General features: G+C 44.3%; 1 protein-coding gene across 7 annotated transcripts in view; it reads right to left on the bottom strand.

Annotated features, from left to right (window-relative positions):
- Window positions 1-171: 171 nt before the first annotated feature.
- The window catches only part of kif26ab (kinesin family member 26Ab), a 47934-nt gene continuing 24598 nt past the window's right edge, over window positions 172-23507 (bottom strand). For 3 of the 7 annotated variants that reach the window (XM_088400724.1, XM_088400725.1, XM_088400726.1), the window contains 12 exons: window positions 12969-13152; window positions 10514-10729; window positions 9664-9757; window positions 9317-9579; window positions 8500-8683; window positions 7843-8002; window positions 7480-7642; window positions 3649-6865; window positions 2959-3143; window positions 2315-2338; window positions 2073-2223; window positions 172-1993 (listed from right to left, as the gene is read on the bottom strand). In XM_088400724.1, the coding sequence (XP_088256850.1) occupies window positions 1812-1993; window positions 2073-2223; window positions 2315-2338; window positions 2959-3143; window positions 3649-6865; window positions 7480-7642; window positions 7843-8002; window positions 8500-8683; window positions 9317-9579; window positions 9664-9757; window positions 10514-10729; window positions 12969-13152 (5023 nt within the window). In that variant the 3' untranslated portion in view covers window positions 172-1811. Of the gene's footprint in view, window positions 1994-2072; window positions 2224-2314; window positions 2339-2958; window positions 3144-3648; window positions 6866-7479; window positions 7643-7842; window positions 8003-8499; window positions 8684-9316; window positions 9580-9663; window positions 9758-10513; window positions 10730-12968; window positions 13153-14629; window positions 15403-21270; window positions 21507-21976; window positions 22145-23507 lie in introns of those variants that run through there. The other 4 variants (XM_088400729.1, XM_088400730.1, XM_088400731.1 and 1 more) reach the window with 4 other exon arrangements.

Genomic DNA, 23507 nt, shown 5'->3' with positions numbered 1-23507 from the left:
TGCCTTTTACGATGCGGAAATACGGCGATATTTGTTAGAATTATGTGCAAGCACATTGGATGACTGTGTTTGGATCATAACATAATTTATTGTAACAAGGATTGATCATGTGACCCGGCATCATCACATGTCAAACGGCGAATAAAAAAAAAAAAAAGACAAAAGTCTGGATCATCCGTAAGAAGTATTTTATTCACAGATACTGTAAAAGTAAAACACAAGCTGCCATATCATACATTTTTACACAGGGTTTGAAAATCCTATACAAAAACAAAGATATTCGAAAATATGGGTTTCGATATGAAATATGACCTTACATAAAATAATTTCTTGGAAAAAGGTCTTGGTTTGGTATTATAGGTTTTTCATTCACAAGCCTAAACCCACATTAGTGAAAAGTGAAGTTACTGTAAAAAATTTGAATGGTAAAAATGGAGTAGAAATCATTACTTAAAAAAATGATTAAAAAATATCATGCAGCATCTTCAGAGAGGGCCTGAGAGAGAACATCTTTGTCAAAGAAAGTAAACAAAGTCCTATTATTACAGATATAAAAAAAAATGCAACAAAATACCCCAAAAAGTTCGCAATCATTTCCAGTGATCATCTCCAATGACATACAGATTGCTAACTAATACCAACGTAATTTGTATTAAGATGCATAATATCACTGGAGACCATAAAAAACGTGGAGCCGTTTTATGTCATTTTTTTAAAACTCGCCAGAATAAAACAAATAAATAAAATAATCCAGAACAAAAAGTCCAATGTGCTGTTGCACTTAAAGTCAGTACTGTCAGTAAAAAGTGGAATGCATAGAGCTGAGGCTCAGCTGTAACAAATTCAAAACAATAAAACTAAAACACAGGCTTACTTGTGCTTTCTCCTCTGTGCCACTTTATTTATTTTTTTTACATTGTAAAGATCCCCATTTGCTGTCAGTGTAACTATTCATCATCCTTTTCTTATTGTAGGCTTGTATAGAAAACCATTCCATGGGCATGTGTGGAGGCACCAACGAGCACCTAACGCTAACTGTCCATCACAGTGGCTCTCTGATTGATATGTTTTGGCTTACGACCTCATTTCGGACACCCATCGATGAACTGTACATAACTGCTGCTCGACCTTTGCACATCCACTGAGACTCATTGCGATCAAGGCAACTGGAGGGACGAAAAAAAAACATTCACTCAACCTTGCGGAGGTTGATGGGAGATGAGAGCGTTCATCAGAAAACACAGTCCAATTTGAAGATCTAGAAAACTACAAAAGTGAACATAAGGCGCAAGAGGCTGAATGAAAATGCCGAAAATGCTGACTGAGGTTTCAAACAAGACAAAAGGCAAAATCTGGGAGCGCAATAACATTAGCTTATTGCTTTTTTTCTTTTTTTTCCCCCCTTTTTATTTCTACCCTTCCGATGAGATTTTTTTTTTACACACCACATAATCATAAATACACTTTACAATGCAATATAAAATATTTGTTCTTAAAAGCAATATGTTCAGGGTTTGCTTAGGTATGCCGGCGGCACCAAATGAAAAACAAAGACATGAAACAATTTTTAAAAAAGGCACTTCCAGGTGTTCATTGACTCTTCTAATGGCCACTGTTATGCATTTGTGCTCACGTTTCGTTTCACTGCCTTCAAACATGTCCCTGGACAACGAGGCACTCTCGCAAAGTGGTTTACGATTTCCTGTTCTCATGCAAAGACGCCTTCTTGCCTTCTTCAATGCAGTGGCTACTACATTTCACCATCCTTTCACTTCCTCACTACTCCTTTCCTAATCGACTTCCATCTGGCTTCACACTTCAACTTCCCGTGGTTCCTCGTGAGCGCCGGCTGACTGTGTGCTGATATCAAAGCAGGTCACCATCATAACACGCGATTTGCACAAGTTGACGCAAAATTCCAGCTCGTCTGTAACTCGCTCCAAGATGTCCAGGTACTCCGGGGACTCTTTATCCAAATTTGGGTCCACTTCAACTGTTCACACAAAAATAATATTAGTAATTCAGATGATGGTATAGCGATAAAAGATAGAAATAAATAAATAAATACTGACACTCTCCGGTCCACTTGCTGGGATCCATCATGAGCCGGGCCTTGGTGTCCTCGAGCTCCTCCATCAAAACCTCATGCTTGGATTTCAATTCTCTCACTTGCTGTTGCCTTCTCTCCAACATCTTCAACTTATTATTAAAATACAACAGGCCCTGGGGGATCATGAGAACTGTTTAAACACCCGTATTGACATAAAAGCTCAATTTAAAATGGATATTTGTGGACAGCCAAAGGTTTCCTCACCTTGTCAACATCATGAAATGGTTGCTGAAAATGACAAGAAAAAAAAGTTACAATGTGGAACATGATTAATCCGAATATATTTAGCTAAAGTGTGCTAATCATTTTTTTTACTATCGAAATGCGTCCTCCAATTAAAAGCAAATCAAACGTAAGAAGTTAACACATCTCTGCATGGCTATGCTAAAGCTATGCGAGCAGTCAATGAGCCACAGAAGAGGAGCTATAAAAGGCAATCAACGATGAGCGCTGAGCAGATTGAGCCTCGTCTTCATTGCAAATTCTCGGTCCTCACAATTTCATTATCCGCACTCTTGCCCTCAAGAACAGTCCATATATCATTTAAAGCCTGTCGGTAATTGCCTCCAGAACTGTTAACATTCCCGAGGAGTCAAAATTCTCAGCTCGTAGGCTCTCGACGCTGACATTTCCAATCGGAGATTTGCCACTCAGCTGACTGAAGGTCAGACGTCTGAGTCATGTTATTCTTGTCATGGTCTTTAAAAAGAAACTGGGAAGAAGTATGCTAAGACATTCCCACAACTTGTTGTAGATGCAAAGTCCTGCTAAGGCTTAGCAAGTGAGAGCCAGACGTTACATGATCCATGACAAGGTCAGCAAGATGTCGGGAAAGTTCCTCCACGCACCTCTGAAACTTGTTCCTGACGTCCTCTCTGAAGGCGTTCCACATCGTCAATCTCATAGACCTTGATTTCAAAAGGTTCTTTCAACGTTGGGGGCAAGTCCACCCACTGGCCTGCTGTGCTTACTTTCTTCCCCAGGGAAGAGGTATCTGGCAGGGGCGCTGGAATTAGCCGTCTTCTCTGGAAACCTGCAAAACGTGCATTTAGTATTTACTGGAGTCTGGGGGTGAATATGTATGAGTCGCAAATAATGCAAAGCTGGCCTAGTACTGCTGGATGCATATTTATAAGATTTTCCCGAGTTAGCATGCTGCAGGTTCACAAACAGGAAAATATCTTAGAGGGTTTCGCTTAAGTCCTGTTTAGGCCCTGAATTCCAATTTTTATAATGGTCTAAAAGAAATAGAGCTAGGTCCTCTGAACTCATGTTCAATTCATCTAACTTAATCATAACACAGTTTGAGACGTCTTCTTGTGATACATTCATCACCGATTTCCCGTACATGCATGAATAATTCATGGAGTTCTAGCAAAGGGAAAGAAAATACGATGAAATACCAATTTGCTAAGAAAGGATAATGGAAAAGAAAGGATAAAGAGCCTTTCTTGATAATGGAGCAAGACTGCCAGGCGGCATTGCTAAATGAAAATGTTGCAAGTTGACTTTTCTGAAAATGAGTAAATCAATCTCACCAGTTGCTCTCTTTTTGGGATATTTGGAGCTCCTGGCTCTGCCCGAAGATGACATCCCACTCTCGCTCATTGAGTCATGGGCAGAGGAAGCGCTCCCCGTCGCTTCACTGTCACGAATCATACTCTCGTATCCGCTGCTGCCACCGCTATGATAGAAGAGAGCTGTGCGGCCCATGGCGGGTGGCAACTCGCCACTCAGCACGCTGCTGTTGTCACTACCATGTCCGCTGCTATAGCGCTGAGGTCGTCTAGGTGCTGTGATTTTGCTATACGGAGAAGGTAGCATAGCTGTTGGGGATTTGTCATCCCCCACGTTCACGCCACTGTCGTTACCGCTGTCGGAATCTCCGGAAACTCTCACGTGTTTCCCCGATATTCCACCTGTTGCCAGTTCGCTCACACGACTATTGGCGGCTCGCACGGCCTGCTTTGTCCCCATGATAGTCCCTCTCCCTGGTTTGCTGCTGACAGCAGCGGTGGTCCGAGGAGCTGATGTTCTGCCTGATGGCGGAAGGTTGGCATTGGTAGTTCTAGTCACAGCAGTGGCCAAAGATTTGGTGGAGGAACTTAAGCCTTTGGAATTGTTGGCGGACAATGAGCGTGCCTTACTGTTATTAAGTGATCCTAATGTTCGAGGGGTTCCTGATGCTTTGACCTGGCCCGTTTTGCTTATGGTTCCTGGAGATGACGGGCAGGTAGCGATAGGAGAACTTGATGAATTAGGAATGCCAAATCTTGGGATGGATTTACCAACTTTGCCACTGCCGCTGCTGCTCCCGAGACTTGCTCCACTATTTTCTCGACTAAGCCCGGCTCGGGGGCTGGACAGAGACAAACTGTCACTCCTCTCTAAGGATATCTGACTCCCATAGTGATGCCCAGCTTCACCTCTCGTTCCTCTTGCCTTCAGACTGGAAGTGACTTTGACATGGTCGGATCTTAGGCTGGAGGTTTTAAAATGAATGGAGTCCACTCTGTGACGAACCTCAAGCTCATCCTCCGACACGCCTGCCCTTGCCCCAATGCTCCTTCCTGCCTCCCCATATGCTGACTTTAAGGCACTTTGGGGTAGAAGAATCTTGGTCTTTTGGTCCAGGCTGGACTTTCTTACCGGTGGTGGAGGAGGGGATATGCAACCAGGTCTGGGTAGATAACTTGACTTCTGTGAGTTAGCCTTGTTGTTTTTCCCGAGAGAGGAGAATTTAAGGCTTGTTGCTGCTGCAGCATCTTGGGTTCCCTTGTAGTCCGTTGAGGAATGGATGACGGGCACTGTTCCTAGAGTGGTGGCACCTCTTCTTAGTTGAGGCATTCTGCTGGGGGGTTCAGATTTCTTACTGGCAGACTTCTCGCACCCATCAACCACCCTTTGGGATGAGGTAGACCCATGTACCTTGGATGGTCGAGATGTACTGTTACAGTTGTTGGATACTTTGCTCGTGGAGATACCACTGGGAGGGGTTCTGACAAACCTGCTGGCGGAGACGATGGGTTGCGCTTGTGAGAGGTTGTCTGTGCGCTGCCAGAGATTTTCCTGCCTCAGTGGATCTCTGCTGTTGCTGCTACTGCTACTACTGGGGATGGATGAGGTAGGTTTGACCTTCCTTGGAAGACTGGAGTGAACCATAGAGGAGCTCTGTGTGGAGCTAAGTGAGTGAGCTTTTGTTATTTTAGAAGGTAATCTATGGGGTGCTTTGGTTGGATCTGGAGATGGGGGGCACTTGGTCAAGGACAGCTTGCTTGAGGCGACACTGTCACTGTCCTGTTCTGAAAAACTAAACCCACTGTCATTCAAGGAATTCTTGGCTTCTCTAGTTGATGGTCCAGGATGGAACATGTCAAGGGATTCAAAATGAAATGTAGCTTCTGGTCCAATACTCTTGTCTGGAGGAAGAAAGACATCAGAAGATTGTGCCCCTTCACTCTCCAGGGTGCAGACACTCACTTCACTAAGCCAAGAGCTGACAGATGAACCTCTACTATGTACACACTCCATTACTCCTTCCTGCAGCGGTGTGACCATTTCAACATTTCCCTCAGCTCCACCAACAGATGATGTGTAGGCATCAAATTCATCGTTGATGCTGCTAATAATGCTAACAGGTCTGGAGCCAGAGGCAAGAGCCTGCAGAGAACAATCACTGTTAAAGCTGATGATGCTGGATGGCCGGCCCTTATCTCCAATACCGCCAATAGACAGTTCTTCTACCACGGTGAATACCAGCTCATCTTCTCCATTCAGCTCCACAGGCTGCTGCAAGGTGACGGTAGCTCTGAGGATGTCCCGATCAAAACATCTTTCCTGCAAGGCGGAGCTGATCTGGCAAACCTCCATCGGAGCGCGGTGACTTGGAGAAGCACAAGGATCCCTCCGTTTGACAGCTTGGTGGCTCATTCCAACCGGGGGCATTCTGGTGGTAGATCGTTCTGTCTTTTCTGAATTTTCCTTGTGAGATGCTTTCTTGTTGAAGTAGATCTTCTCCCTTACAACTGGTTCAGGATGAACCGTTGCAGCGATTGGCAATTGATCAGTATCGACACTGTTTTCTGAAAGCAAGTTCCTCTCACCATCAGCGCTGGTTCTGCATACATTGGGAACACATTCCGGTTGTTTGCTTTCTGAAGGTATACTTTGCCTTTCAGAAATGTCCACTTTCGTTTTAGTGCCAGGACTGCAAAATGGCTGTACAGCAACAGATTTAGGAGATTGTTTGGGTGACGTGCCATCTTGGTTGCAAGTCATACTTGCAACAGTCTTTGGTGAAACAGAGCTTCCGCTCTCCTTGGATTTGTCCGTCTTGGGGCTCGCTTGGTTTCGCTTACCCTCACCAATAAATGCTGTAGGTTCTTCACTACCGTCTATACAATCCAGCCTCTCTTGAAGCTCAGCAAACGTGTTGCATTTAAAGAATTGGTCTCTGTCTAAGGGACCTTCCTTGACTGCCCTCTTCTTGTTCAGGGAAGGGATGATGGGAACAAAAGCAGGTGGACCTTCATTGTCACTCAGCTCTCTGTCGGAGATCGCAGCTCCACCCGGGCCCACGTAAATGACAGTATCGCACGAGTGCTCACTACTGGAGGAGTAGTCTGGATCACTGAGAAGAGAGGGTTGATCCGGGTCCAGGGCCACTGTCCGAGGATGGAAAGGCCTGAGGTGAGGTGGTCGACGGATCCTCCCTTCCTCACAGGAACTTTCCCCTCCAGATGAACTGGATGCATACTGGAAAAAAACACAAGTGTATTAAACAGACTTTTGAAGGCTCTACGGAAACTTAGTTAAAGGATACCAGTAATATTAAGTCAGCAGTCGGCAAAATTAATTCCTGGGATATTATCCGTCAATTTTTATACCAAGGTTAAAAGTGCACATCAATAGTCACGCAGAAATTAATGTCAATAAAATAAATTGCCATGTCTGGACTACATTGTAATCACGCTTGGAACCGTAACGGAATAAATGTATGCTGTCATTGCGCCTAATTATCTGGAGCATATATTTCCCTAATACAAAGAAATGCATTACACAATGCCTTAGGGAGTGGTATTGATTACACGATAATATGTTGAGGAGCTGAGAAATACTACTTACTGCACTGATAATCTTTCATTTGCAGGGGTAATTATGCGTTAATTTGCTTTATCACTCCAGAATTACAGGTTGAAGACCTGTTTAAAGGATCAAGCCGTGGCACGGAACATGAAAGATATAATTTCAATAGCATTATGCTGTACGTCAGCAATATAATGTTTGATAATTAATCTGCACTGCTTAGTTATCTAACGCTAGTGATTTTTTTTAAATAATGCACCATAGTAATAAAATGATCTTGGTACCTTTGATTTCTTTTTCCTCATGCGATGAATCCGGGATGCCAACTGGATTGTGGTGAGTGAGTCGGCGTAGTTAACCGGGGAATCCGAAATGTGGGCAATCATGGTGGTTCGGCAGTTGATGTTGCCAAGGGACTCTCTCAGCAACATGGTCAATTTGCTGTCCCTAATGGGGATCATTATTATCAGTAAATCCTGGCATAAATTCCAATAAAAATAAAGTGAGCTTATTTTAAAACTCTTTCCAGGAGGACAAATCATTTGAAGTTGCTGCAGAAGCAGTGAAGACAAACTAAGCTCAACTTGCAAGGACTTGCTCCATACAATGACAGATGGACTAAACGGTGAGTAATAGGTGAGCCTTACCTGTAAGGTACGTGCTTCGCTCCATTCGCCAAAGCCATGATGACGGTTCCCAATGCATTCAGTGAAAGACACGCACCTCCTCCTCCGTCTCGACTTTTACTCAAGACTTTTTCACAGCTCCCCAGGTCAATGAGGTGTAGCCTGCTCCGCCCACCTGACACTGAAGGGAAAATGGCCGAGGGAGAAAAGCGGTGAGTAAAACACACATAAAGTTTCTCACACGATGTTCATTGATTTGAAAAGTTACACAGACCTGACTAGACTGGTTAACTAAAATTGTAAAGTGATTCAAGCTTATTCCAGATGTGCAAATCATAAAAAAAAATTGTGTAACACAATGCTTGCACACACGTACAAACAAATGTGAATAAAAAGAATCCAAGGAGTTGTTTAAATTATTTAGAAAATTAAGTGACTGGATAGAAATTGCTGCTAAGGTTTGATAAATTGTAACAGAAGAGTTTTCATGTTTAAGGTTTTTTTTTTTTTTCGATCAGGCATAACATTAGTTGCCTTAGGGCTTTTTTTTTAAATAAATGTATGCATCTATATACATGATCATTTTTGTATGACATTTTTATTGATGTTTACACTTAAAATAATTGGAACCTCTGCGCCAGTGAATTGTAGCATAGCCTCAATTAAAATGACACTAACTTCCTCCCTTGCTGCTCTTCTCCATACGATACTGGTAGATGTGTAGCGTGAACAGCATATGCGAGTTGCGTCGCTCCTCCTCATCCGCATCGGGCCGGCTGGTGCTGCGGGCCGACATGGCAGCATCCAGGAAGAAGGCTGCCTTCTCAGCTGTCGGGGCATGAAGCTCGCTCTGATTCTGAAGCTGTAAATGGGTTCGGTGGGGGGGGGGTTGTAGAAAAGGCAATGGTGAGCAAAAGAATCCACATGGTGCTTGAGAATAAGACCAGATCTGGAAAGGAAGGCTTAATTGGACCCTAGCACATATTTCTGCCCATTAGATTGGGTCTCGGGGGCAATTAAAACAGCAGATATGTTCACAGAGGGACGAAGATTAGCAGATGTAATATAGTAGGAAGCAGGCCTTCACCATGGATGCTGATGAAGTTGGACAAGACAGAAACAGAAATATGAAAGCAACCTCCATGTGGCTGCTAAGTAGAAGAAGAGCCGACTTTGAAGTGAGGGCAGATCCACGTTCACCAAACATCTGACAGCAACACCTGTGAGTGGCTTTTCAAACTGACACCCTCCCCCAATAATAATACCTCCATTGTGCTTAGAAGTGCTCACACACACACATAATAGACGCTGATGGATGCTGACAAGAGAGTCAATGCAACGGTAAGGTGAAAGCCATCAATAAGGTACTGATGGCAAGAGAGTACAACTGGCAGCAATAGCTGGGAGGAAAAAAAATTAGATACACCATTTTTTTAATGTTGTTAGCATTTCCCGACAGAGATGCTGTTAAAAAAACATGTTGGCTGGTTCTTACTTGAGTGCCGCAAATGGGATCCTCTCTGAGATGGATGCCTGGCGACTGGCCCTCCTGCTGGCTCCCCGTCGATACGTCAGACAGCAGGTCCTTAAGTTCCTCATCTTGGCCAAAGATTTCCACCGCAGACACCCGGACGGAGAAGCGTGCGCCCGTCTTCTCCTTGCGTTCATTGATGAGCTTGAAGAGCCAGGAGATGGCGCAGGGCACAACACCTAAGGTCTGAGTGGAGCCGTCTTTTCCAATCATCGTGTACGTCTTGCCTGAGGGAAAATTTGATCAATTGGAATTTTTGATTGACATATTGAGAGGAGAAAACAAAACATTTCAAAATCATTCAGCCTTACCAAGCTTAACCTGTCCGAAGCAGAAGATACATCCGTCGGCGCCATTCGCCACTGACTGGATGACCTCTGCCACCGTACCTGAGCACACCTCCGCCTGTGGATAATCATCAGGCACTCAAATCATTTCACACCCACAGTACATTTTTAAATAAACATCTACTTGGCATCGCCGAATCTTGCTCATTGCTCTGTCGTGTATGCATGCGTTAATGCCTTCCTCATTTTTTCAATTTGTTTTAGTATAGGCCCTCTGGGGTCGGGTAGCAGAATCCCCCCGCCCCTCGCCCCTCCCATACATCATACAGCAAACAAGGCTTCTAAGAGCACAGCAGCTTGCTGATACAGTTAGCCACCAGCAGTGAAGTCCCAGCGGCACAATCGAAGCATGTTGGCCTCAGCTCTGCAGTAAAAAACCTTTTAGGGTTAAACTATCAGCAGCTTACTTAGGCAAACACTTATTCCAAGTAGCGTAAATTATAAAGGAGATGATGACTTGCATTTATTAAACGTTCCCTGAGACACAGCAAATTTTAAGAGCGTAGAGCATTTTGTAAACATGCACCCGACCTTTTGTCTTTCATGTCAGTGGATCTGCTTCCCGAGAGCTGAGATTAGATTCTAGCAGTGAGGTTAGATATAACTGGAGTGGATTCAAATCATTCCCCAGAGGGCTTAAAAGGCCCAGCTGTTAGGCCCACCCTGCTAAGGGTGCCCCCTGACCTAAGAGCGGCACTTTTTTTAAGCCCCTGGCCACTCCCTATCAGCTTTAAGACGTTCCTTTACCCTTGAAAGAATGAAGCACCACATGCAACCTTTAAAAACATTTCAGACACACAATGTCTGTACTTACTTGTGAGGCGTCTTGGGTAAAAACAGCATCAAAAGCAAATATCTTTGGGACAGCAACAGTGGCGGAGCGTCTGTGTCCTGAACTTGAGTGTGGCGGGCTGGATGCGGGATCGTAAAGGGTGACCTGCTTTTTCCTGCTGTCCACTTTCAGGAAGGATTGAGACTCTGACGAGTCTGTCGTTTCCAAAGACGGGCAAATACGCATCATTACTTTGACCTGCAGACCAGAGTGACAAAAAGAGAAGAGAGAAAAAGACATGTTCAATTATAAAGCAAATAACAAAGCATGAAAAATGGCCAGACACGACAGAAGGACATTTTCGGATTTGCCACAAAGGGATAAAAATTACAGGCCTGCTTTTTTGCTTCGAGTACTGACAAAAGAGAATAAATTACATAGGCATTCTGAATATAGCTCAACCTCCCAAAGGAAAGCTCAGTGCCACATTGTGCATTAACATCACGTCATCTGTATCAGAGTTGATGGACACCAAAGGTTTCCATGGAAACGCTCAATCCAACATTGACTGGCAAACTCGGCAGGTCATCCTAATGCCTAATGGTGTCAGCGAGCGGCGGCAAGGTGTGCATTGAAAGTCAAGGCGGAGAGTGGTGCAGATGAATGTGTGAAGCAAGTGTCATGCGAGAGGATTAGCGCTCTGCCGGGGTGTTTTTCTGCACGAAGCGAAGCTCACCCGCATGGGAGTGCACAAGCATAATCCCCCCCCCCCACCACCATAGCACCTACTCACTCTTCCTACTTCTCACCTCTATGATTGGAAAATGGAAAATCAGGTGCCGTACAACAAATGTAACATTTACGCAGTCCGTAGGTCACCGTTATGCCTGACCATATTACGACGAGGGATGTTGTCCATCTAATCGCCATGGTTACCGAGTATGAGGGAGTGCCACTTTAGTCTAACATGCAGTCAGTCAGTGCTGCACGATTGAAGAGTTTATCGTGTCTATGGGTGTGGTCTCCAGGAAAAAAAATGCATTTATCATAAAGAACTGCAAGATCTACACTTGCAAGATGATTTGCTACCAGGGCTGCAAAAACATTGTGGCTGGAAAGCCATTTCTTGCAAAGTGCATGCTTTCCACTCAGCAGGAGAGCTTTTGCCATGACTGACATGTGCATATAATATTACATTTGCTGTGACATTTAGAGGGCTTCCACATAACTGCAGCTTCTCACACAGAGGCTAGCAGCCAAGCAAATGCCTCAGTTATATTTATGTTGGCAAAGAAGGCATACTTGAACCCACAGAGAATTGACTCCAGTACTTTCACACCTCAGACTGCTGTGCTAATGGATCCTGGTTCGCTGCCCCGAGATCCCTCAACAAGTCCATTAGTGTGATTTGGGCCCTCCCCAAATCAGTCAAAAGTAGACGCGACCCACTTTTGCCATGACACATCGTGGAACAATTTAAAAGAGTATTACGACGTAGTCACTCAACAATTTCAAGACAGATGGGCACAAAGACTGAAAAGAAACAAATGCAATGGCTTTAGAATTATAACCGAGCTTTACACACTCGTAACAATGCCATAAATGTTAATCACCTCTTTGGAAACAAGCCCTTTGGGTGCACAGATGCACAGTTTACCTCAGTTTTGGGCTTGTTTACAACGCAGACTTAGTGTGTCTCACTGGGAAGTTCACAATAAATGGCCCGACTGTCTGGATACCTGGCACACAAAAAAAGCAAGCTCTTCCTACCCAGGTGGGACTGAATCTTGTTCAGGGACTTCTGTTTTATAAATACAGGACGCCAGCTCAGACAAACAATAGTCAATAAACCACAGAGGAAGAGTGATGTGTTTACATGGATTTTTTTAATGTCTGCCCCATCACTACCATTTTGGCTTACATCGGTGCGCAGTGCGGCAATCATGGAAATCCGAAACCTGTTGTTGATACAAGAAGAGATTTGCAATTTATGATTGTCTCTTGCTACCCTTTCAGCCTATTCAGTGAGAGGAATACCGGTCTCACAAATAAGAGAATTCATGACATTCCTGCAGGCTTATCAGAATGAGACTGTTTGAGCCACAGCAAACTCCCTTCAGCATGTTGTCCAGTGTGTCTCCACCCAGCTTTCACCCTCTCTTGTGTCTTGTGTATATTTACCTCTGTCAAAGTGTAGCGATGAGGTCATGTTTTCACAACTGTGGATTTGGTTTCGCTGCCATGCTACTTCCTTGTGTGTTTGCACACAGAATTACAAGTCATAATTTTGCTGTATATATACATACATCCATGGTGTGAAATGGAAATAAAGTTATTTAATTTAATTTAATTTAATTTAATTTAATTTAATTTAATTTAATTTAATTTAATTTAATTTAATTTAATTTAATTTAATTTAATTTAATTTAATTTTATTTTATTTTATTTTATTTTATTTGTTAGTTGGCTGCACGTGATGGTGGTGGTGGTGTCTCACCTTTCCCATCCCTGGATTCTCTTTGACTTTGGAGCTGGCACGGAGCAGGCATGGTGGAGCAGGAGGGGGCGACACTTGCAGGATGCCGCTGAAGTTGGTGGGGTAGATTGAAGGCTCCTGTGGGTGAAGCAGGGAAGGCTGCTGCTTCTTCCTTTTGGAGGACAGGTTGAGCTTCTGAGCTGCCCTGCAATGAAACGACACCAAACATATTGCGTAAGAACCAGAAGGCCACAACCAGTTATTTCATCTTCCCATGAGAACAAATTCTCAAGAATCCATTCCAATGAAAGATGCTGTCATGCATCTTCTTCACAGCTATTTTGCCTCCCACAGGGGACTATCTTTTTGTACTATTGACATAGCTGTGAAGAGCATTGATTTTATCTGCATCAAACAAACAGAGCTCCTAGATGTGGAACAATAACAACAATCGGGAGTTTCTCCTCTAGGGCAATTACAACACATGATATTCTCCTGTTTTAGAATTCAAAGCGAAACATGCAGTGCTTTTTTTTTTTTTTTTACCAAACCAAGTAGGATATATGCTGCTGAGCGCTTAAAACTGATGTAACAAAAGCCACACGTTGGAAAGTCCTTAAAATTGTTATCCACCATATGGAGAAAGTCAGACAAGGTCAGCTGAGTCTGGCCCATCAACTTATTTTTGTCTTGCTATATCTCTGCAGGGTCTGCAGGGAATATAGTCAAACTTTGCTGGGATCAACTAATACCCAATCCGACAATGCAAGGTTGCAGAAAGTGCAATACTTCCACATCTCGCTGAAATTGTCTAGTTGTTGCTGGGATGTCACATGGGAGAAGCAACAGAAGTGAACAAGCAAGCCCCATTAGTCCATTTCAGGGCTCTTCCGGACAGGACTGCCAAAAACATACACCTCCCTCCCTTTGTCCTGGAGTGACAACTCCCCCCTACCCCACCCAGCTAGCACTCCCCTCATCCCTCACCTCTCCACTGTACGCCCCCCCTGCAGCGACAACCCTTGAGCACAATCAGAGAACACGCTGCCGGCTGATGGAATAATTATTGCATCCAAGAGGGCTACAGGAGAAGGTTGTCCCAGGGGAGTGGCTGATGTGTGAGAGCATGCCGGCTGGATTGTGCGGATGAAAAAATGATGGTGGTGGAGGTGAATGGGAGGTGAAGCTACATTGGAGAGGTAGTTTTTGCAGCCCATTGATTCAAGACACTTCATCTTACGCTCTTTATTCTGCATCAAGAAGCAACAGGAAATACAAAGATATGGTTATTGATTCCCAACTGTTGTGACCACTGTGGTCAAAATTTGCCTCACGCATCAAAATTGCTGCTACTTGAAAGGAAGAGAAAAAAATTGGATTATGTCTATTTTTTTTCTTCCTAAAAATAACAAATACGCAGGAAATGCAAAAGGAAATGAATGACTTGTCACTTCCTCTCTCGCTAACACTCCCCTCATCTCTCCTTCTTGGCCGCAATCAGTCAAAGGAAATAAGCTTTGAGAAGAAGCTCAGGCAGCTTGTCCACCTGTTCACTGCCAGAAGTGACGCTGGTTCGTGTGCAGTTATAATAAATGAAGTCAAGAATAAGTGACAGACTGAAATCTGCTCGCATCTACTGCAAATAAAATAAAGTTAAAGGGATTGCTGTGATGGATACTTACAGCTCTTTCCAATCCATTATCTAGCTGATAGTCAGCAAACAGACAACTGATAGAGTCCAACTTTGCAGTCCATGTTTGAGTTGTCAGCATTCTCCATTACTTGAACATTTGATATGCCGCCACAATCTGGCGAGAACGGAGCGAGGCGGGGCCACTCGCCAGCCAGGGCGCCGGGGTTCTTTTTACTCCGATGGCAATCATAGAGGGTCCACCTGATTTCACAGAGCGAAGATGATGCAGAGTAGGAGGAGGAGGTGTGGGCGACGTCGGAACTGAATGGGGGGGGTGCGGGAGAGAATGGGCACACGGGAAAAGTACCCAATGTGTGAGGGGGGGCAGGTAGTCCGCAGGGCTTCTTGGAAGAAGGAAATGAGGGGTCAAGAGGAGACCAAGCATCCCCTCATTTCACGCGCCACTAAAGCACTTCTAAAGCCTTCCATCCCTCTGCTCTCGAAAAACTTCATCCGCCGTCCAAAGATTCAGCAATCCAGCAAGAGTCCACACAGTTTTGCTCTCCGCCCCTTCATTCACATTCATTCTGCATTCACATCACAGGCTGCATGCTTAATCCCCCTGTGGTGGTGGCTGCTCATTCTGAGGATCACGTCCTTCCCACTGCTCACATGCAGGAATCAGCATGCCGGACTAGGATGCAAGATTTCCACTGGCTGGCTGAGAAGGGAGAGAATTCCTAGTCTGCCTCTCGCTCCTTCTACTCGCAGAGAAATTCTGGCAGCTGTCCTGCTATGCCTCCTCTCTCTCTCTCTCTCTCTCTCTCTCTCTCTCTCTCTCTCTCTCTCTCTCTCTCTCTCTCTCTCTCTCTCTCTCTCTCTCTCTCTCTCTCTCTCTCTCTCTCTCTTGCTTTCTCTCTCTCTTGTTTTCTCTCTCTCTTTTTTTTTTCCCCAGCCCATCCCCTTTTCCTTTCGACAGCCCAACGGAGTGTCAGCTCACTCGATTGCTGGCTGCTTGCGGCGCAATTTGGGAGGACTGTTTTTCCCTACATGCACATACGTGCACGCACACACACACACGCACGCACAGAGGCTCTTCTAACCCCAACTCGCGCACATGCATGCAGTGCACCCCACTGCACGTCAGATGAATACTTAATGCCCACAGGAGCCCTCTCTTCTTTTAGGGTCCCACACTTCAAACAGATTTGGTTAGTATGCCTACAGTACATGCATGTGAGCATGATGATGTGGTTACTCATGACATTATATGCACATTTGTAATTTGTCTTTGTTGCAGGATGTAATTAACTAGGTGCTATTAATCCAAAATGATGTACAGATAAGGATGGATAGAATAAATGAGCAATGTTGCAACTAAATGAGCAAGGTGGCAAAGACATTGGAGTGACAGATTGATGCTGGACGGTGAGATTGAGTGCAGTCAGTCAACGGTCAAGGGTAGAAAGAGGAGAATGAAAGCCTGCGCGTGGGCGAGCATCAGGGCAAGAGCGCGCCGTATTCCCCGGGCTGCCAATTTAGCACGGAGCTCCCTGGGCAGCCGACCAACCCGGTCTTGTTGGATAGCGTCCGACAGAGCGAGTGTGAGTGCTGCCAGATGAAAGAACATTCAGCGCAAATATACACACGCTCTCTGTGCACTTCTCCGCTTCTGACACAGTGCCCCTTTTATGAACTTGGATGGATGGACTATGGAAGCAGAGAAAGAAAAAAAAAATCCAGACCCCTTGCCTACCTATTTGCCGAGCACAGAATTGTAATGAAGCGGTTTGATGTATCACGTAACCTTTAGCTTCCTCCGAGCCTCGGCGCGCTTCCCTGTGCTGTTTTGTAGCGTGTCCAACTTAATTTGCCTCAGGAGCTTATTTCAAAGAGTCGTTGCTCCAAGCTTTGCCACATGCTTCCAATTCCGCTGGTGGGTCCTGATTGCCAAGCATCCACATGGAAGACAATGTGAACATTGGTCACACTGACAGGCTAACTAGTCATTATTGGACTAATGCATCTCCCCTTTAGTGAGGTTTCAAGTGTTATATGTCAAGATGACGTCATAATTGTAAGCGGTCACCATTGGAAGTGCCCTGATAGCGTTTCAGCTTCATCACTGTCTTCTACTGAACAGACCTGGAGGACAGATAATGATTGCTGCATATTGAAATGACCCAAAAGAAAATCTCTTTGTTCAGCATCAGAGAGAGAGAGAGAGAGAAATTCCTCATTTCCAAAAAATCATTTGTTGCTTGCACCTTGTTTGTGCAAATTTGTCATGCCATCTGCAGAGATCTTTAGGTAGGCCTTTTCTGAAGCTAATTACCCCGCTGGCCACATTTACTATCCTTGACATTTCCTTTCAGTGAGTTTCTTTTTTATTTTTGTCCCTTTGTAGACATGCAGGGATCAGATGAGTGAGAGCGATATCAGACTGTGCACAACAAACGCTCACAGCGCAGCTGATTAGCTGTCCAGAATGGCTCTTCATGAATGGAGACGGGAATGTTGAGCTGCAGCCAAGCTCACCACCAGGCAGCGATAATGACTACAGCACAATGCTTCAGACTGGCTCACATTTGGAGACGCTCCGAATTTGTCTTGGATTTATGAAAGGAATGCTCACAAAACCATGTTGTTAGCTGGATAGGCTGCCAGGAATGCCATATCAGCAGATGCTCGGGATTGACTGACAAGGAAGTCGTTCAGGTGAGGTGCTGGCTTTTGGAGAATCAATAAGAGGAAACCACCCTGGGCTAAAATCACTAGACACCGTCTTATTGATGGGCTGCCCTCGACACCATCAAACACCCTTTTGACCCAGAGATGAGCAGGGGGAATCAAATAAATGTATTACCAACACTCAAACAATGCAGCCCATATGGCTCCTCTCCAAATATGCCAAATCTGCCTATCCGTGCAAGCCGACAAATGTCCATGATGCCAAAACACGAGTGGACCGATGCTACGCTTCGGTGGTGATTGAGCAATCATGACCTCATGTTCACAAATGCATAAAGTAGATACAGCCGAAAATTTGTAGCAGCAAGAAAGGCCAAGCAGAAATAGTCAGATGGAGCAAATAATTGAGGTTAATCACACAAGTTGACTTTGTATAAGTGTATATTATTTTCTCACTTCCTCTTCCTTTTCTTAATTCACTCGAAACAATCAAGAGTACCCAGTCTGAAATTCTGGCTGCTGTCCCACTTTGCCCCCCCCCCATCATAAACAGTGATTCATCCTTGGCAAGCGTCCATTATTTCACAATCACAATCCAATGTTTCACAAATCAAGAAAAAAAACCACTCCTTTCCAACCATTTTAAAATCCTAAAATGGAAAGGAAGAACTAACACTCTTATCTTGCTGAGTGAATCTTATCACACGAAAGTATTGGCGATTCTAACTGACTGGCTGCCTGTTTTCTTCCAGCCTGTGAATAGTCTGCCATCTCTCAGTATATGCAAGAAAAAAAAGCCCAACCCCTCCAGGCTAAGATTTATTGGATATAGATAAATGAATCCTAGTTAAAGTGGACAGTGAGGGATGTGACTTTCAATTGGCTGGGCAATATCCTGCACAGCACGTGCCAAACATGTTGCACCAAGACCTTTAAAATATGTTTGTTCCATAAACTGCTGTTTTGTTTCTGTCTCACCTCGGACGTCAAATACCAAATGGGGAATCGTATGCATGAAAGTGAAAGGATTAATAAATCAGAGATTATGATGATGGAATGGGAGAAACAGTTCAAAGACACTGACATTTCCAGTAAGATGAAGAAGAAAAGAGCAGCTGAGTCTTCTCATGTAATGGCTCAGTGCCACTGAGGCTCCACCAATGCGGCACCAAATAATTTTATGCCTGAGAAGGAAAAATTGATCATTGAGGCTTTGACACAGACACCTTGGAATCTTATTTTCTCCCTCAAAAATGGTATTCCCCAGTTGGCCAAGAATAAATTGAACAGTTGGTGCAAAAACTCATCAATATTCAGGAAAACCTGGTTTGGTGTGTAACGGCAGATAAGGAAAGTGTAACCAGTCGGATTAACACAAGCTTTTTTTTTTTGCATTAAGAATTGAATAATTACACAAAGACAAAAGGACAGAAAAGTGGGTACTTGAATGCACCATGTGTCCTTGTAACTTTTTGGCTTTTGTAGGTGTTTGCTCCTCTCCTCGTAAAGCCACAAAGCTCTCTTGACTAGACAAGCATCTTAACGAGGGCTTAAGACCTATAAATGAGGGACATTTGAGGGCAAAAGTCAGAGGCTATAGTTCTATTTACAGTTCATTTTATTGTTTTTGGCTAATATGGCTTTAAATGGGATGAACATTAGGTCATGGAGGAGGAGGAGACAAAGAAAAGGGCACCGTTGGACCCAATTGTCAGTCGATGAGATGGAGGAGCCAATTAGAAGCCCTGGAGGAAAGAATTGGAAATGAGAGTCAAAGCTAAATCCTTAGCTTTTGACCTCCTTTTGTTTGAGAGTGGCTAAATTGTAGCTTCATGTGCTATATGTTAAATCTTCTATGGCAAACCTGATTCAACAAGCAAGGCGAGGGGAGGGGCAAAAACCTCAGCACAAAATTCACTTTTTCATCTGATAGGTGACAGATGAAGACATATTCTCCTTAGGTTGTGCAGACTGCCGTTTATCCCACCCACCTCACCCCCCTAGCCGCCCTGGCACCACTGACAAAGATTAACAGCCGCTTTCATCCCTTCCTGTGTATTCACACCCTGCACAGTCTGCAACAGCTATTCGGGCTGTGCTGATGTGTGCGGCTGCAGGGAATCAACTGGAATGACATCACACGCTCGCTACACATGTTGAACTCGGATTCAACCGCCGTTCCCACCCACACCTTTCCCTTGAAACTCTCAGGATGTGCTGCACTGCTCACCATAACATTTACGGTCTAGGGATAAAAAGAAAAAGCAATTTTTTAATTTTTTTTGACATATATATGTTTATCTTGGGACATGATGACTGAGGAAGTGACAGCTTCTGCCCCACTTTGCTTTTTCATTAATCACTTGCAACCAAGGAGAGACACCCAGCGGTTATTTATTTGAACGTCCACTTAAAGGCTATCACAACAAAGTGGCCTGTGGGCTGCTAAAAATCATTTCGGTGCTTAATCACCCATTCCCGAAGGCTACAAAGCAGCAAGGGCAGGGGAGTTTGAACATGTGTTTACTCATCTTTTATGTATATCTGAGTTAATAGGGAACTTAATAAACGCCGCAGGCGTTCGAGTCTGCTACGTGGTCGCAGATTGGAAAGGTGGAAAAATGGAAATGTAGCATAGCAGGCAGATAAAACATTCAACCAATGGAAGAATAGCCGTGCTACAAGGATATTATTAAGTCAAGATGATCCTGTATCACTCACGCAGTAGCACAGGCCACGCCGCATAATGTAGATGAGGATAATAGGATTTTTTTTTTTCTGTTTTGCATCTGCAGCCAACTCTCACGTATCCGGTCGTGAGCAGATTACAGAATAATCCCGCGTTCGGTAAAGGAGAGAGGATAAAAGCTTTACTGCAACTTTTGGCTTGACACTGCACATATCGAAAAAGCTTCTGAATGTTATGATCAGAGTCTATTTATAAGTACTGTGAAGATGGTGACGAGTTTCTCGTCTGAATCTGGAAAGTCTGTGGTGAGTCATGGTACCATATTAAAGCCCGGGAGCGATTTGGGTATCAGAGGCCACTGGGAGCTATTTTGCATGTGCACATAATAGGTCATACAAATCCTTGCATCAGCCAAAGCACTTAAACGCAACCTTATCCTGAAACACTCTCGCATTGTATGATAACAGTATGCATTTGCATGACACCTGTCACTGAAAACAGTGTGGATTGTAACCCTGAGCCCACAAGGCGTGAGATTGGCTCGCCATTCAGAGTAACAACTCAAGCTAAACTGGGAGCTAACAGTTTTTTTTTTTTTTTTTTTAGAGAGAAGTGCATTTTTTTATTATCAGGGAAAAAAGGCTGGACATACACTGACATTATTTATTGTACATTCCTGTTCAATTGAGTTCTATGTGGGCTGGAAATGGAATGGTATGAAAGGTTTGACCTTTTCTTCCTTCGTCCATATTTTTATCACCTCTACCGATAGAATGAAACAAAGGCAGCCCTATGTAAGGTGACAAGTAACAACAGAAGTCTTCTCATGACTCTACATGAGAAAGGAATCTCTCAGAAGCGCCGTGCTTCTTCCACTCCCCGCGGGGTTTAGTCCACACGGACCAGGGGTGAGCACATAGCCCCACGTCAGCACTTCAGCTCTTTTGTTTGTCAGACATTCACCCTCTGCAGGCTATGTGAGTGGGCCAGACAGACTTACTGACTCAGAGCTTTATCTGGGGGAACAAGGGAGAGGGAGAGAGCAGAAGCTGCACCAAACACTCCGTTTTGGTTCTCACTCGCAGGTTGGTGATGACAAGCGCAAGTGATACTGCTGGCTGTCATCATGGCGTGCATCAGCCTACTTCTGCAGGGCATGATACTATCACTTGTTCCAAGCAAGAAGGTAGACTCGTAGAAAGTAGACACCGTAGAAATGAAATCGGAATTAAGCATGCAATGAACGGTCTATTGCTCCCATAGCAACTGTTCGATGAGAAATACGAAGAGCTGCGGGCAGATTAGCAAACCTCATGAGGGTGGTTGGAGGATTTGTCCTTGACACAACAAGGCCGGGCTGGATCTCCGTCAACACGTCAGCCTTGGTGGAGCTCAGCCGGGCTTGGATGGAATCACACCAAGGTGTATTTGGATGAGCCGCCACAGCCTCAGTTAGTGCAGCCGTTTGTGTTTGGCACTGAACGTTTAGCAGCCATTAATTCCACTATGTTGATTTTAGTGGTAAAATAGCAATCAGTGTTTGAGCCTACGGTTAAAAAAAAAAAAGATAAATAAAGCAAACCATCTCAAATTCCACCCACTCCATACTTGTGATTGCACCATTTGCTGCCCTGGGAATACGTGCTCGCCTTCGACAGATTGATATGAATCATTTCTCGTTTATCAGAAGGTGTTAACATTACACTGGCGTCTCAAAAGAGAGCCAGCATTTCAGTGGTGTCTTTTTCTGCTATGCTATACATTCTGCTCACACTCCTGCCCCAGTGGAGGAATCCATCTTGCGGTGGCTTGACAACACAACCATTACCCTCTCACCTCCGGGGAGCAGACAGTCTAGCCTCAACTATGCAAAAACAAAAAAAAAAAAGGACAGAGCAGATAGAAACATTCTTTGGAAAGATCAAACGAGCGGCCTGCAGAAACGAAGAAACCGGAAACATAACAGAGGCATTAAACATACAAAGAATCTGGATATCGTGTGGGAACAGATCTTACGTGACGCCCATTGTGGTCAATCTAATATTCTTCCCCACAGTTGCACATCTCCGGTTCCTGATGCAGTAAGAATCGAGCCCGAGCTGGCTTTCCGAAAGTCATCATTTACAAACACATTTGATCTTGTCCTGCTATTCCTGCCATGTGGCTCCACACTCACTCAGTGGACCCCTGTACTCCACATAATAAGCCCCGCCCACTTATCAGGCATCATGATCTCCACTGTCATACACACTGCAGCCAACCAAAGGGGACCATTCGAAGTGTGAGTCTGCGGGAATTGTTTATTCATCCAGACGAGTCTTCATAAGGTCAAAGGTCACCGATACTGAACTCAATTTCTGCAGTGTACTCAAAGCAGTTCAAAGGGAAGCGGCACGACAGCACAAACGTGAGCGAGCACGAGAACGACGGCTGCCAACAATTACGGGAAGATTCCTTGTGTGAAATCATAGTCTTTAGCAAACAAGGCTCACCTGGGCAGCAGCTGCAGTGCAGGTACAATAAACCCCGGCCACTTCCTCCTGACACTCCTCCGAGGCTCACATTCCAGTAAACAGCTGTCCCAGCCGTGCCCCTGCAACACTGATGTCACCTCTGCAGTCGGCACAGCCCATCATTATTTGCGCAATATTTGTATAACTCTCTTGCGCTAAGGTACTGGTGTCAAACTCAAGGCCCGGGGGCCAGATACGGCCTGCCACATCATTTTATGTGGCCCATGAAAACAAATTGTGCATCAAATTCGTGTATCATTACTAGAATTGCAAATTCACTTTTATTAATATCTTTTTTTTTAAATATTTGACCAGTTTTTACTTGTCTGATTTGAAAACGAGTTACATGTCAGTTTGTTTTGTAGCTTTGACTGTATAATATGAGGTGCTCATACATTTAATTGGGTCATAATGGCCCATTGAAAGAAGCTATGACTACAATGCGGCCTGCGAAAAAAATGAGTTTGACACCTCTGCACTAAGGTATACTAATCAAACAATGCATGATTTTTTTTTTCCACGAATTTTCACGCTGTCTTTATTGAAAATTAGCAGACCAAGCCGAATATATTGAAAATCGCGCAATCTGTAGCTTCCCCACGGAGAAATCCTGCAGGCCTTCTGGGTAATAATAACCCCACCTTTATAATCAGCAGGTGTTAATGGAACAGGAATATTGGAATAGAGGAAGCAGTTCTTTCCAGTCTTGCTCCTGCTGTGAGCTCCACCTGCTTTCATTACGCAGCATTGTGTCAATATACTAATCATATGCTCCGTCACAGGGCAATCAGTGCTTAGCGTGCTCGTCGGCTGAACACGAGGTTCTAAATTCATGAACGCAAACACACGTACACACTCACATACACACACACACAAACAATATGCACAGCAGCCAGTCAGTGTTTGACCCCTGACTCTTCTTGTCTCCATGCAACTGTCGAGTCAGTCTAATTGGTCATTACTGACCCTGTCTTCTTTGCTTTCCATCCTCTTTTCAAGCGTTTTATCTCTCTAAAATATAATTCAGTCAGCAT

Source organism: Syngnathus floridae, chromosome 16 (genome assembly GCF_059516105.1).
Source record: "Syngnathus floridae isolate MCC-2025c chromosome 16, RoL_Sflo_1.0, whole genome shotgun sequence".
Taxonomy (NCBI): Eukaryota; Metazoa; Chordata; class Actinopteri; order Syngnathiformes; family Syngnathidae; genus Syngnathus; species Syngnathus floridae.
Note: the sequence above shows the minus strand (reverse complement) of the source record. Positions and strands in the feature narration are given on the sequence as shown.